Here is a 13,832-nt window from a genome sequence, read left to right on the forward strand (position 1 = left end):
CACGATATGTGTATAATTACACAAAACGAAACGACATGTTCTTTCGGTTATAATCCTCCGATTGCCTCAAACGTATCCAATAATCAGTTGCACAAAACTCACGACGAATTTCTTTTTTGTGAGATATTGTATTATATTTGCGCATTTTTCCTCCGACAATATTATCTAAGTGATTCAGATTGTTGACAACAAATTACTAGTCTATGGAATTTATCTTATTTTAATGATCCTAAGAAATGTAGTAACGTGCGTCAGCGACGACTAACACGGCAGTCAATGTGTTAATCGACCCCTTGAATCGAGCAGCGCCATTTCGCCGACACGCGACAGTGCCGTTTTGTCGCGTAGCGTCGCGCGTGGACGCGTCCATGAATATTCCATTCGACTAAAATCAATGAGCACGTTTCACGTGCGCTCCGTGAATCGTTTCACCTAACGTCGTTAATCGAGTCAAATTACGGTTAAACGGGGTTCATCCAAAGAAGCAGAATTTCCCCTCTCGCTGACACTAAGTTACACCGCATCGTTATCGACTTTTCTCGTCGCAATTTTTAACTTTTTTTTTCTCTCCCTACAAAGCTAGTTTCAAGGCCGCAACACAGACCACAGACCACACACACACACACACACACACATATGTACGACTGATACGAATTCGATGAAACCGCGAGCAGAACCTTATTTACAGTGATTCGCGAAACTATGCGAACACCTATCATAGGAAACTTTTATGTACCTACACGTATGTTACGAGTTACAGAAAATATTTTCAAATTTCGTTAGTTTGTATCAAGATGACGACTGCCATGATTATATTGGTCAAATTTCAGACCAAGTTCAAAATTTACGTAGTAGTTACAAGATATTAATCAGAAGCATATGTAAAGAATTAGTATACACAATGATTAGTTATCTTAAACATTTACTCTTAAAGCATTGAGGACTCATTAAATATTGAAGATTATTAAGGACATAATGAATAAGTGCAAAATGTACAGTTGTACTACATATTTTGTAACTTTTATATACTACGTATATGTTCAGATTTGTTTCAAACTTTGTCAATATAATTATGTCATTCGAGTCTTATTACGTGATAAAATTTAGATATATTCGTTAGAGGCTCTTAGAAGTGTTCGAATACTTGCGTGAGCAACTGTATTTTTCGATGGAACACAAAGCATTCCGTATCAGCTGATTTTCACAGTGACAATTCGTGTCTGACAATGGACTGTCGTATACTACTGGCGGAGTGCGATTGTTTCTTTAATTGTTACGTCTCCCATTGTCCTTCCAATGATGTCTGCTCACAAAACGCGCTCAACTATTGTTCCCCTTGTTCACCGAGAAAAGTAGAGAGTGAGGTGAGCGTTTTCGCGAGTTTAACGCGTAATCATGTTCGTATGCTTTCTTGAGTTAACATCGTTAGCGCGATCAATGTTGTATAAGATTTAATTAGAAAAATTTTGATAAGAGATTAAAGATAGATTTTTGCAGAATTCGATTAGATAAATCTATCTACTCGGTTTATTTTAATTTATGACGCAAGATTGCATGTATTTATGCAAATTTATATAAAAAATTATGGCTGTCAGACGCTCGCGACGTTTTTAATGTGTTTCATTAAATTTTGCCTATCGGATACAAAACGAGTTTGATTGGTTAATCTCAATATACTTTAGATTTATGCAAATTCATGTTTTTATAATATAAATTAAATTAGAATATAATTAAAGAAATACAACGTAAACAGAAATTTGTGTTTTTAAATGTTATAACAAATGTTCCATAAATGCATGAACATTTATAATCTATCAATCATCCATTATAAAAATTACAGATTCATAAATAAATAAAGAGAAACAAATTACGATTCGATAGGAGAACGTCTCATTGAATGAACCGAATTACGAAATGGTTCACGGTCCAATTAAACATTTTTCACGATTATTGGGTCATCGTGAGCGATCATGATTGTACGTTGATCGTTCAAGATTCCGGCTCTATTGTTATTCTCTCAACGGTCGATACGATTTTCCTCCCATGATCGTGGATTACGTCCATGAAAGGCTTACGATACGTAAATATACTAACAATAAGCTCGAGTCATCCTAAGCTGCCCGTCTCCAAGTTGAAACCGTCGAAGAAACCCATGCGTACACAAAAAATACAATAAAATAAAACCAAATCAAAGTATAGTACTAGTATCATTATTAAATAGTTGAAGTATAATATTTTTCTTCAAGTAGCAAAACCTGTAAAAGCAACGCTACTTATGGAGAAATCAGTTTGTTGGAGCATTACCAAAAGTAACGAAGGGCGCAAAACAAAACTGGGCGTTGGACCAAAAATAATGTTCCCGCGTATTGGAAAACGATTAAAGCTCGGCTCGGAAATCCTCGTTATATACGTGAAAGCTCCAGCGTTTTCCACCCCCCCTCTGTCACCCTTTTCGCAACCAGTCGCAACATCGGCAAATGTCCAACAGCGAAATTCTCCAAATTAAACGAAGCTGAGCGCACGAACGTCTCTCGCGACGTCAAAGATCAACGCGTCAGATGCGGTACATTTACGTAACACGGAAACACACGACTCGACGGGGAGGGCGGGTTACGACAAATTACCGATGAAAATCGGTATATAACGAAAAAAGCAATTTTCCAATACGCACCGGTCCTCGTCTTCGATCACGTCCACCATGTCAATCATGACCATTCTGACAATGTGCACACTCTGTTATCGAAAATGTATCTGCCTCGTGTATCTCGAGCAGACACTCTTCCTCCAATTGCAAAATGGAATCTTCACAAGTTCTACCAGTAAAACTATAATTCTCTTCGCCACTGATGAAAGTTTATATTTCTACTTCGCTCTATATATCATTAAAAGAGAGAGTCTTGATAGTGTCATCGGTCCAGATGCTAACTTGCAGACGATTTTTGCTCTATTTTGTCCCGACTTTAACCTACTCTCGACTCGTAAATTTATACTTGATTACCGATACGAAGTCTCGAGAGTTGAATCGACGAAAGAAAGTTTTGTTTTTCACGAGAACGAAAGTTGGTAGAATTCGCGGATGTGTGGACAAGGTTTGATACGAACGCACGTCTGAATTCGTCGATGGACACAACAAGCCTCCGCGACGAGTCGCAACGCACTGAGCTGCCTGAACGAGGAAGACGGGACTATGAGGCGAGAAACGACGTCGGGACGCCGCGTCTTCGTTGGGTTTGTGGGCGCGCGCCTTCGCTGGCTGCGTCACGGCGCCTGCTCAGCTTAGACTATTGCGTGTTCGATGAGTAAAAAGCCGGCAGAATAGGGGCGCGATCCACGGCTCTGTTATTACGCTCGATTCGTGAGGCGTTGACTAATTACTCAGATGTTATTATTATAACTATTAATTTCTTTTCAACCTTTATCGCTTCGATCGTCAACGATGTTGTCAAACGCAAGCATTCTACTTCAACTAACAACATTGACAAGGATTAAGAATGATGAGGGTCAACTTCAAATAAAAAGTAATAATATAAGTTGACAATTTTTAAACAAATTTCAGAATTCATGTTCTACTGTTAGTGGCATACGTCCGTGATAACTTAATTATTTATATTATACCTTTAAGCAATTTTCATTTTACGACAAAAATTATATTTTTATGGATGTTTGTAAAGATTCTACGTTTATCGAAATCTTTTTGTACAAAATTCTGATTCAAAATTTAATGATAAAGTTGAACATATCTGTCTAATAATATAATGGAATAACATGATTTAGAGTAAAGAATTATTTGCTGTGAGTAGCAAGGTGAAAAATAATTACGACATTTAAAAACAAAGTTTTCTAGGAATATGAGTCGAACTTCTATAAATAATATTTTATGCTGTAATTTTAACTTCGTTTCTCAGAAATTCAGCCAAATTCTCGATAAATAAATTTCATACGATTTTCCACTTGGAGAACAATTTTTCCTGTACTGCGGATCAATTGAAAACACCTGCATTTACCATTACAAATACTATTAATTATACAGACAGCACATACATTAATTCTAAGTGCAGAATTCCCTGAATCAATGACACTGTGATGCATGACACGCACGTGTCACTGGAATATGCGAAATTGGGAGCGTTCCTAAACAGAAAGCTGTCGCTTTTCATCTAGCCCTATTGACTGATTACGCGAATAACATTTGGCTAACATAGCAGGATCGATGCATTATATTTTCTATCACCTAACGTGAATTTTTAGACGTGGGTTCGCGTAGGAATGCGTGATGCACGCGTTTTGTACAAGAGTATTTATAGCTGCTTCTATTTTCCAATCCGATTCTTATGTCTGATTCTTGTACGTTGACTAATTCCGACTATGTCAGCCAATGACCATAAAAGTACAGATCTAATACGCTTTTTAGTTGCAATAAATTGTTTGGAAATTGTTTCAATATGTTTCGAAATTCTAGGATTATCTTGCGTGACTTCGTTAACTACTAATATCGATAAATTGACAAATTCTATTGCAGAAACAATTTTTATAATTTCATTTTTTAACATCAAGTGAGATAAATACTTATCCAAAATAAAATAGCTTGTAATTTGTAAGATAGACACACGGGATTTTACTTATTTTATTATCACTGTCCTTGTCGAAATATTAGCAGCGAAGGTCTCCGGCAAATGTTTGGTTTGCATAATACACATACGAATGCAACTTATAAAGAACATTCTAATTCGAAATACAACTGTGATAATATTAATTCTGATAATGATACAGCACAAATTAAACGTAGAAAAATTACTACTATAAGCGTTAATATCAAGTTAGAAATGATTTTAGAAATGTTACTTGAACAATTTGACAAAATTACGATGATACATTCTGCTTTCTCCCCTGTAAATTCGTGCAATTGTCAGAAGTTTGGAATTCGAGTTGACTATTTTCTTTCGCAATTGGTTAATTCTATGGCAGGTATTGTTGCATTGATGGCTCAACGCGAAATTGCGTTACGCTTTCACATTTCTGGGTCGATTGGTTCTAATCTAATAAAACGCGGCATTCGTTTGGTGGAAACCAGCTGCTGCTGCTGCTACTGTTCGATCGTTACCCTCGATTATCGTCTCAGACAGTGCGATTGAAACTGTCAAGATACAAAGCGGACGATTGAAATCAATGTCTCCTTAATGTTCCGTTATTCCACGTTATTCTAAACCCTTTTGCCATGAGTATACGTCCCAACGATCCCTAATAGTCGATTTCTTCCACGTGATTTTCGATTAAAAGTATTATGGTCGTTTCTCAAATAATCGACGAGAAATACCGAATATTCCAACAATTATGGTACAATCGAAAAGAGAGCGATTCTATGTGAAGAAATAAGCGAAGAAAATAAAATACAATATTTAGATATGAGGTTTTCAATATATTTTGCCTATGCGAGCACTTAATCTCATTGAAGTTCCCGTATTTATATATACATTGTATGTCCGAATTTTATCCTCGTTTAAACAAACAAAGAAATTTTTAACGTTTTAAGAAAAATCATAATAGCATTCGAATAACAATTCTCTTATATTTTTCCAAAAATTAAGAATTCTTTTGACGATAGAAAAAAAAGGATTGTGTTAAATCTGATCCTGTGTCATGGACGAACGAATCGTTAATAGATTATAAAAACTCACATTTGAAGGTAAAACACATAATTGAAAGATTAAATCGGATAATTCTCTTAATCAGATAAGGCGATAAATCAAGCTTAGAGTACAGTCATCACTGTTCTACTATATTTGTTAAATACATTCATTGCCTTAATCTATGTAGTAAAACGCAAAAGGAAAAGATATCGTGTCCTTTTCCTTACTAAGAAAAACGAATATTTGCACATTCATGATTTTGTCACAAGGGAATGATGTGTCGTTTACAAATAACGTTGATATCTTACTTATCAGTCTTTGTATGGTACTATCTATATCTATATACTCACAATGAGTGTGCAAATGAAAATAAGGTATAATTTCTAAGATTCATTTTACTAATGCAGAAATTGTTCAAAATACATGATGTTGCATACGATGACTCTCCTTGAATTAAATTACTATACACGGTTCTCAAATATTTTACATTGTTTATGTTTTACGTATTATTTATCTTCAATTTTTCTAACATCAAAATAATCTTCACTATCAATTGCAAAGGAAAATATTCAGAATCTTCTTTTCTTTACTTATCTTTTCCTTAGGGTCATCCTCTTTCGACATTCATTTTTATAATGATTGCACACCTTGTATATACGATTCGTCCTTAATTCATTCTCATTGTAATTATTTCAACACCATGCTTTTAACGAAATGAAAATAGAACGTCGTTCGATTTTCCGGTATGCGTCGTTGCTTTAAAGCTCTCTGAAGGCTACAGGAAGATTCATCATCGATATACACGCTACGCGATAAATTGAGCCTTTCCTCGAACTGGAAAACAGAAAGCAAACGATTTTCGAGGTTCCTGCGGAAGTCGGAAGCATAATTTTGCCAATATCTCGCCATTATCTTGGATTATAACAAACATTGCTAATGTTCCTGAAATACTTCGTAATCTATGCCTGTGCTATTATTAATTTTATTTTATAAATTCCTGCTGTCACATAAAAATTTATTATGAGTTTCAGTGTACATAATGAGAATATATAAAAAATCAGGTACGATTTATGTCCAATTCATAAAAGAGATAATTTTCCCAATTCGTGATCTATTATAAGATATAGAATAACTATAGTTATACATTTAAAATATACACAATTAGCTACGAATTTTATTGAACATAGCGAAACTATAGAAAAAAATAAATATTGGAAAGAAACAACTACTTTTTACGATAGATTTCTCATTTAGGTTGGAACAAATGAATTTGTAGCTTCATAGAAAAGATAATGATCACGACGACTCGGGACGATTTCTCAATCGATTGTGTTCACGATTTCGCGACCGTGGCCTCGATTAAAATGGATCCAAGGTGCTCCATCAACGAAATGACCGATTCGAGACTCTCCCTCGTCGAGAACTTGCTTTTAAGACACACCTTGAATTAGCACAGAAGGTAATAAAAAATCGACGTTTCCCGGAATTTACATTTACTTAATCTGAAAATCAAGAAATTGGCTGTTCACGTGATGGAACGTAGAAAGTACTGAACGTTTCTGTCTATTCGATATACACGGTAATAAAGGAACGGTTGAATTGTTAATGGTGTGGCAATGTTGCTGTAAGTGGGGCAATTTTCATTCGCAAAATACATATACGGAAGATCGTCGTTAATGGAGCCAGATGTTTCAATGTTTACGGCGTCGTTGAAATCACGCAAAATAAAGTACGTACATCCGGCATGAGAGGCGTGTGAACATTTTGAAAAACATGAGATACTTCTGAGTGACCAAGGACATGAAGATAATTTATACTATTATTTAGCAGTTGTTCATCTTGCAAGAAGTTGACAAAGAAACCGATGCTACCGATCTTGTAAGAAATTTATTAAAAAAATTAGCATTCTCGATTTTACAAAGAATTAACACAACACGTACAAGATTTATTATAGCAAGGATTATTTTATACGAAAGTTTGTAACGTTGTTATAAATTTTAATCTTCTTTTATTAAAATAAAAGATTAAATTTTCAACATCGAAAGATGAACAACAATGGTGCAGGATCTGCAAGGTTCACATCTTCTACTTGTATATCTTTTGAAGTTCCCTATGTAAAGATAATGTTTGCAGCGATTCATTTATTTTCATCAATATTGCAAGGTATTAAATTAAATGGAAAATTTGAAATTTTTAAGTGATTCTGATACAGCGATTTTAATAATGCACGCTAGTAAAACTGTGTTATTGTTGTGAAGTACCCTTAACCCTTTCACTACAAGGGTCATATATACCTGCAAGTATCGAATAATAATTTCCTAACACACATACAGCATGTGTATTCATTTTTTATAAGGTAGACTCATATTTTTTCCCTTTATGTGCACTATACTATGATTGACACACTTAGATCTTCACGCTTGTAATTTTTTCATGTTATTTAAAGACACTTTTAACTCAAGGTATTTTTAGAATTTTGAAATTATTGAATTCGTTATCCAGGGTTATGTCTAAAAATATTTTCTTTCTACAAACTGAAGTTTAAGTTTAACATTTTGATTTTACACCTGGAAGGTCATGTTATTAAGAATAACACCAACTCAAGAGAGGGCGCGATGTCTTTGACTACTATTTATTACGAAGACTGTTACAAAATCTTTGTAAGAATATAGCAGATTTTAGAAAATTGTATATTTGAAATTACTTAAGAAGACTGCGTATACATATTTGAATAATTGCTGAAGATCCTACAAGAGTAATAGCAAAAGGACAACACATTCTATACCAAAAATTAGACTTAAATTATCGAAATATATTTTTGTCAAGGTGCAAAACTGCAGATTAACAACCTGATTCTATCGTTAGTGCAAGATATGCTAAAACAACATCAGCATTCTTCAGTGAACCTCAAACTTATCTTGTTTAATGAATCATCATGATTAGACGCATGATTTATCTTGATGGCGTGAATACAAAGACATTATAGTCGTGTAATAAAGTGGCGACTATGGGCAACGAACTTTCGTGGAAAATAGGATGAACTGTATTTTTCAAATGGTTTAGTTATTGAATATTCTTATAAGTGACTTTGCTATTTCTAGTAAACGAGTTTGTAGACATGGAAAGGTTACGAGGCCGTTTCCATCGATGATATTATTGATAGCAGCTGTCTATATAAAGATAGACAGTGTTTCCTTCGTAATGAGTAGAGAAGAATTCCATTGACCGACAGGAAATCGATATTTACATTTCGATCAATATGGATATATATATAATAAATAATATGGTGTGAGATCGCTTAAAAGAAGACAGAAATATCAATCTATAGAATTACGAATGTAATTGTAAATATTATATTGTAATAAAACAATATTATGTAATGAATAGAATAATTAATTGAACGAACAACAAATTGTTCAAATTGTAGGAATATTTTAGTGGAATTATATAATCATGTGAAGTTAAAAACACCCGGAGAAAATTAATATCAAATATGAATATACAAACGCAGTACGTATTATTATGCAAATAGTACCGGTATTAAGATATTGATTTTTTTTTAACAAATATGCATTTATTCATTGAATGAAATATTCGTGTAACAAAGGTTGATATTAAAAAAATCTGTATTTAGTAAATGAGAAAGTATGTTTTTTGAAGCATCTTATCAATATATCAGTAGATAAAATATGTAATCGTACGTAAAATGTAGAAACAGAAACAGTGCAATTCCATTTCCTTCCTTATCGACTCATGATGCATATACAAATTATGAAATATTGATAAGTAAGGATTTTTTTCACCGAGATGATGCATAGATCACATACGTATTGGCATGCAACATAGCAGCTTGTTGCTAAATAGTTAAAATAGCATTATGACACGCAAAAATGATGTTGATTTTGTACAGAATTACATTCGTAACATTGCATGAATAAAATACTATGTTTATTAGCATCCTGGCAAAAATAAGTAGAAAATACTTCTCTGAATGAACAAACAACATATTGCAATATTGCAACAGTGCACTATTAAAGTTGACTATTTTGCAATACTTTGATATTCTATATTTAAACATTTTACAACACCAAGCGAACTGATACAGAATTTCGTCAAATTTACCACATTAAAGTAATAGAGTAAATCAAACGAGAAACATTGATCTAAAAATATTTTTCAAACAATCATACCTTTCTTTCTGTTGCATTTGCTTCAGCATGATATCCGCAAGTGGATCAGCTGGTGGCCTTTCTCCGAGGAGTCTTTGTCTATCTAAATCACCCTGCATTTGTGCAAACGCGTGTTCACCAATGTTAACGGATGTTTCTAATTGCGCAGATAGTTCTATACTTTCATCGCCTATAATAAACAGAAGATTTCAATAAATAACTGCACTAATATACACATTTTTAGTATTGATTTATATTATTACCATGCAAAGCATGTTGAGGATTGTCGATGATTCTAATTTGTCGATCAGGAAGTAAAGGTTCACCATCTATCCCACCTATATCGTTTGGTAACTGCCAACACGCATTATCTTGCTCTGCTAAATTTCTTGGGAAATAAAGAGGAAGAAGAACTTCGTATATTCCAAGATCACACGGTTCCAACACAAATATAATACATGTTATAGAATCACCATATTGCTCCAGAAATCTCCTTATTGTTCCTATTACAAGGGAATGTATGAATTTATACTCATTAAACTTAGAAATTTATACTAATTTACATAATTCATACTTACTAAGTGCAATATGTGCTCCCGCATCAGGAGGATAATTTCTTCGCACAGTATTAATTACCGGTAGCGCAATCGTGCGTAAACCAAGCTCTCGTGCCTTTTGTAAAACATTTCTGCAAGAAACGTTAAGTACTATTTTATGCTATTTATCTATATATTATAAATACATTTGCTTTAAAATTTACCTATAGCAGCAGTGCAACGTATTTTGAGCTGCTGTTTGGTACTTCACGTTGTATACTGGTCCAACAGTATGAATAATAAAACGTGCAGGTAACCCATGGGCTTGTGTTACTCTTACTTCACCTGTTTTGCATTCTGTAAACATAGTTATTCATACTGTATGTTTACAAAGCAATCTAATTATTTCTTATTTTACAAACTATGTACCTTTGATTTCATTGAATATTTCCATCTTAAGTGCCGAACCAGCCCGAGCAAATATTCTTTGGCACATAAGACTGTTATCATCCATTGTTTCATTGGTAGAATTTACCACTGCATCTACTTGTAAAACAGAAATATCTCCAGCCCTGAAATACAATATTGTTTATAATCCTTCATAGGCAAAGTAAATTTATTCTTCATACTGATTACAACTTTACCATAGCGCAAGTTTGTTGTTAAGTGCTGGTTGACATGGAAAAGGACTGATAGTATGATGCGTAGGTTCTCCAATGGAACTGGAGTAATCAGTGAATCGGTGCTGGACAGGGAAGTCGGACCATTTTTTCAATGCGCCCGTCTCCACCATATCCGGGGCAACACCCAAGGGTTCCATGAGCCTCATTCAGCTGAAACAAACAAATTTATCATTAAAATCAACGAATCGCTTGTATTGACCTTAGTCTAACCTCATTCTTCTGTCAACTAAAGCTAAAAATAATCCGATGTAAATTCCTCATGTGTTGCTCGAGACATTTACAAATCCCTCCATCTCCTATTCTACCATTCTTCCACATCATTCATTCACGAATATCGAATTCTTTTTGTTATACTCCTCCGCAAAATGTCACGCTGCCGACCAAAGAGCATGCGCAGTGTGGCGCTTGAGCTGACGCGAAATTCAAATCGCATCGAACGCCACGTGTTCTATCGTTCAATGAAATAAGACACAAAATAAGACACTGACACACATCGAGGGAAATAACAAAATTAGATCACACGGGGAAATTGTATAGATATATACGCAGGAATACAATATAGGGGAAGACTTTATCGAATTTAATAGGGTCATAAAACGCTATAGGGAGGCAAGGTCGGGAAAGTTACCCCAAGCCGAAGATGAAATAGTTGCTGACGCGCGGACCATCTCCGATATCGTGGAAACCTAAAAATAAACAGTGCTATCGATGAAAATCTGGGGCACACCCCGGGCTAACGGGAGCAGCGGGCGTCCAAGGACGTAACCCCGATTGGGAGTTTCGAAAAACAACTTAATTCGTGGAGGACCCGTGTCGTCCTGTGCGCATGCAATCACGTGCTGCGCGTTAAAGCCCGTCTGTGTGAGATCTCCCTCCACGGAAACGATGAAACGTGCGTCCGTGTTGGACACAGAATGTAGGCTTCCCTAATGGCAAGGAGACAGAAGCTGGCGCCGTCTGTCCTACTGCGGAACTTATATCCCGACAACCCCATAAAGAACAGGATCATCGACCTCTTTGCGTTACTAGGTCCCTGCTATCCTTTTTAACCGTTTCGTAACCATGGACGAGATATCTCACGACACAATATTGTTTGTACAATGCCACGGACGACATAGTAGAAGTTACTAAACCTCTACTAAACAGAACAAAACAGAACATACCAAACAAAATTTTATAATAAATGTCGATACATCAGAGATAAACACTAACAATACAATATAATACAAGAACAATAATCCTAAAAATTTCAATTAGAGCATCGTGTAATTACATATATGTACCTTCTAGTTATTAATTTATAGTGGAATTCCTGTTTGCTTTCAAGATAATTAAATATAAAAATTACAAAGGTACTATTTCAGACCAAAACAGAAGAAGATGGTATACGTGTAATTAAATTAGAAAGAGTTTAAAACTGTTAAATTGTGACAATTAATTACTTTCATTCTAAACATTTTTATCACATTAGTATCAGTGATCTAGTCTGGGATATACACTAGATCTCAATAATTTTGTAAAATTATAGTGCCTTTTTCTTATTTTATAAATCAACTATCTCTCCATCCATTGTAAATGTCAGAAACGAATATTTCTAATAGCAAGCAAAAACTTATTCCATTTATTTTATCATTTAACGACTAATTTATTCAACCACCTCAGGTGGCTCCTAGCGCTAGAGATGAGCAAAAGTAAGAATTACGTTGATTAACCTAATCTATTATATTCTCAACAAATTTCAGTTTTTGCTTTAGAGCAAAAGTTAGTTAATAAAATATTTATTGTTCAATTAGAAAAGAACTTTTGAATTCTAATATTTTTGAAGAAAGCACAGAGGGAAAGAGAAAGTAACTTTTTATGAGAGACAAACAGTTTCTAGCGTATATCAATGTAATTCATTTTTTAGATATAACATATTGCTAAATGTTGGAAACAGGGAGGATCTGAAATGCGTATTCAGAATGCGTCATTTGCGAAGATCCACTTCCCATTGATCGGACCCTACTCTTCTTCCATCAAATTCCTGAAAACTCCTCTCTATCGCGCAAGAAACTCTAGATATTATTTGCATAAAACCATTTGTCAATTTGTTTTAGAGAAACTATCGATGAAAATGGAAACGGTGTAGGAAGAAGAAAATGGAACTATGAAAACGTGACATTCCATCCATAATTTTTGCTAGTTCGTGTCAACAGAGACGCGAGAAACCGCAAATTGTTCGCCGGTAGAAAATTCTTATCAGTGGAACATTGGAGTAGCTGGAGTAACATTGCACAATGGAATAAATTAGCATTTTTATGGCAGCGCCGTGTACGAACGGTTAAAACCTTGACGAATGTAGAGCAAGATGCTTCATCGATCGTATAAATGAATTCTGATGTTTACCCTGCAAAGTTCTTGGTACGAGTGCGCGCGTTAAGAACACATCCGGTTTAATCGATTTTAAAGGGAAACATTGTCTGCCAAGATCGAACTAAAGCTACGTGGGGGGTCATGGCCACGTATTCTAGATATTCGCCAGCGATAACATGCAATTTCAATATTTCTTCTCATAAGAAAATTAACCCATGTAGTTCTACATTGAACCTCATTGGATATTCTTTTTCATCAATGTTGATACGATCACTGAATCTTTGATTTCTAATATTGTTCTTATTTCGATTAACAATAAGAGCTAATAGTGTGTGAAGAAAAGCTTTAGCATAAAATTAAAACTTTTTAATCACCTAGATATGAAAATATGAAAATAAATCCAAATTATAAAGTTTCTACGACTATAGTGTTGAACACGTGCCAATTGAGAACAGTCACAAGAAA

The 13,832-nt window shown here is 34.6% G+C and overlaps 1 protein-coding gene across 3 annotated transcripts in view; it reads right to left on the minus strand.

The window, feature by feature from the left end:
• The window catches only part of LOC126914344 (protein GDAP2 homolog), a 67,081-nt gene that overhangs the window by 20,414 nt on the left and 32,835 nt on the right, over window positions 1–13,832 (minus strand). For 2 of the 3 annotated variants that reach the window (XM_050718147.1, XM_050718149.1), the window contains exons 2-7: window positions 10,977–11,165; window positions 10,762–10,904; window positions 10,557–10,689; window positions 10,375–10,484; window positions 10,060–10,299; window positions 9,818–9,986 (exon numbers count right to left, since the gene is read on the minus strand). In XM_050718147.1, the coding sequence (XP_050574104.1) occupies window positions 9,818–9,986; window positions 10,060–10,299; window positions 10,375–10,484; window positions 10,557–10,689; window positions 10,762–10,904; window positions 10,977–11,161 (980 nt within the window). In that variant the 5' untranslated portion in view covers window positions 11,162–11,165. Of the gene's footprint in view, window positions 1–9,817; window positions 9,987–10,059; window positions 10,300–10,374; window positions 10,485–10,556; window positions 10,690–10,761; window positions 10,905–10,976; window positions 11,166–11,225; window positions 11,385–13,832 lie in introns of those variants that run through there. The other variant, XM_050718148.1, reaches the window with a different exon arrangement.

This window comes from Bombus affinis, chromosome 3, assembly GCF_024516045.1.
Source record: "Bombus affinis isolate iyBomAffi1 chromosome 3, iyBomAffi1.2, whole genome shotgun sequence".
Classification (NCBI taxonomy): Eukaryota; Metazoa; Arthropoda; class Insecta; order Hymenoptera; family Apidae; genus Bombus; species Bombus affinis.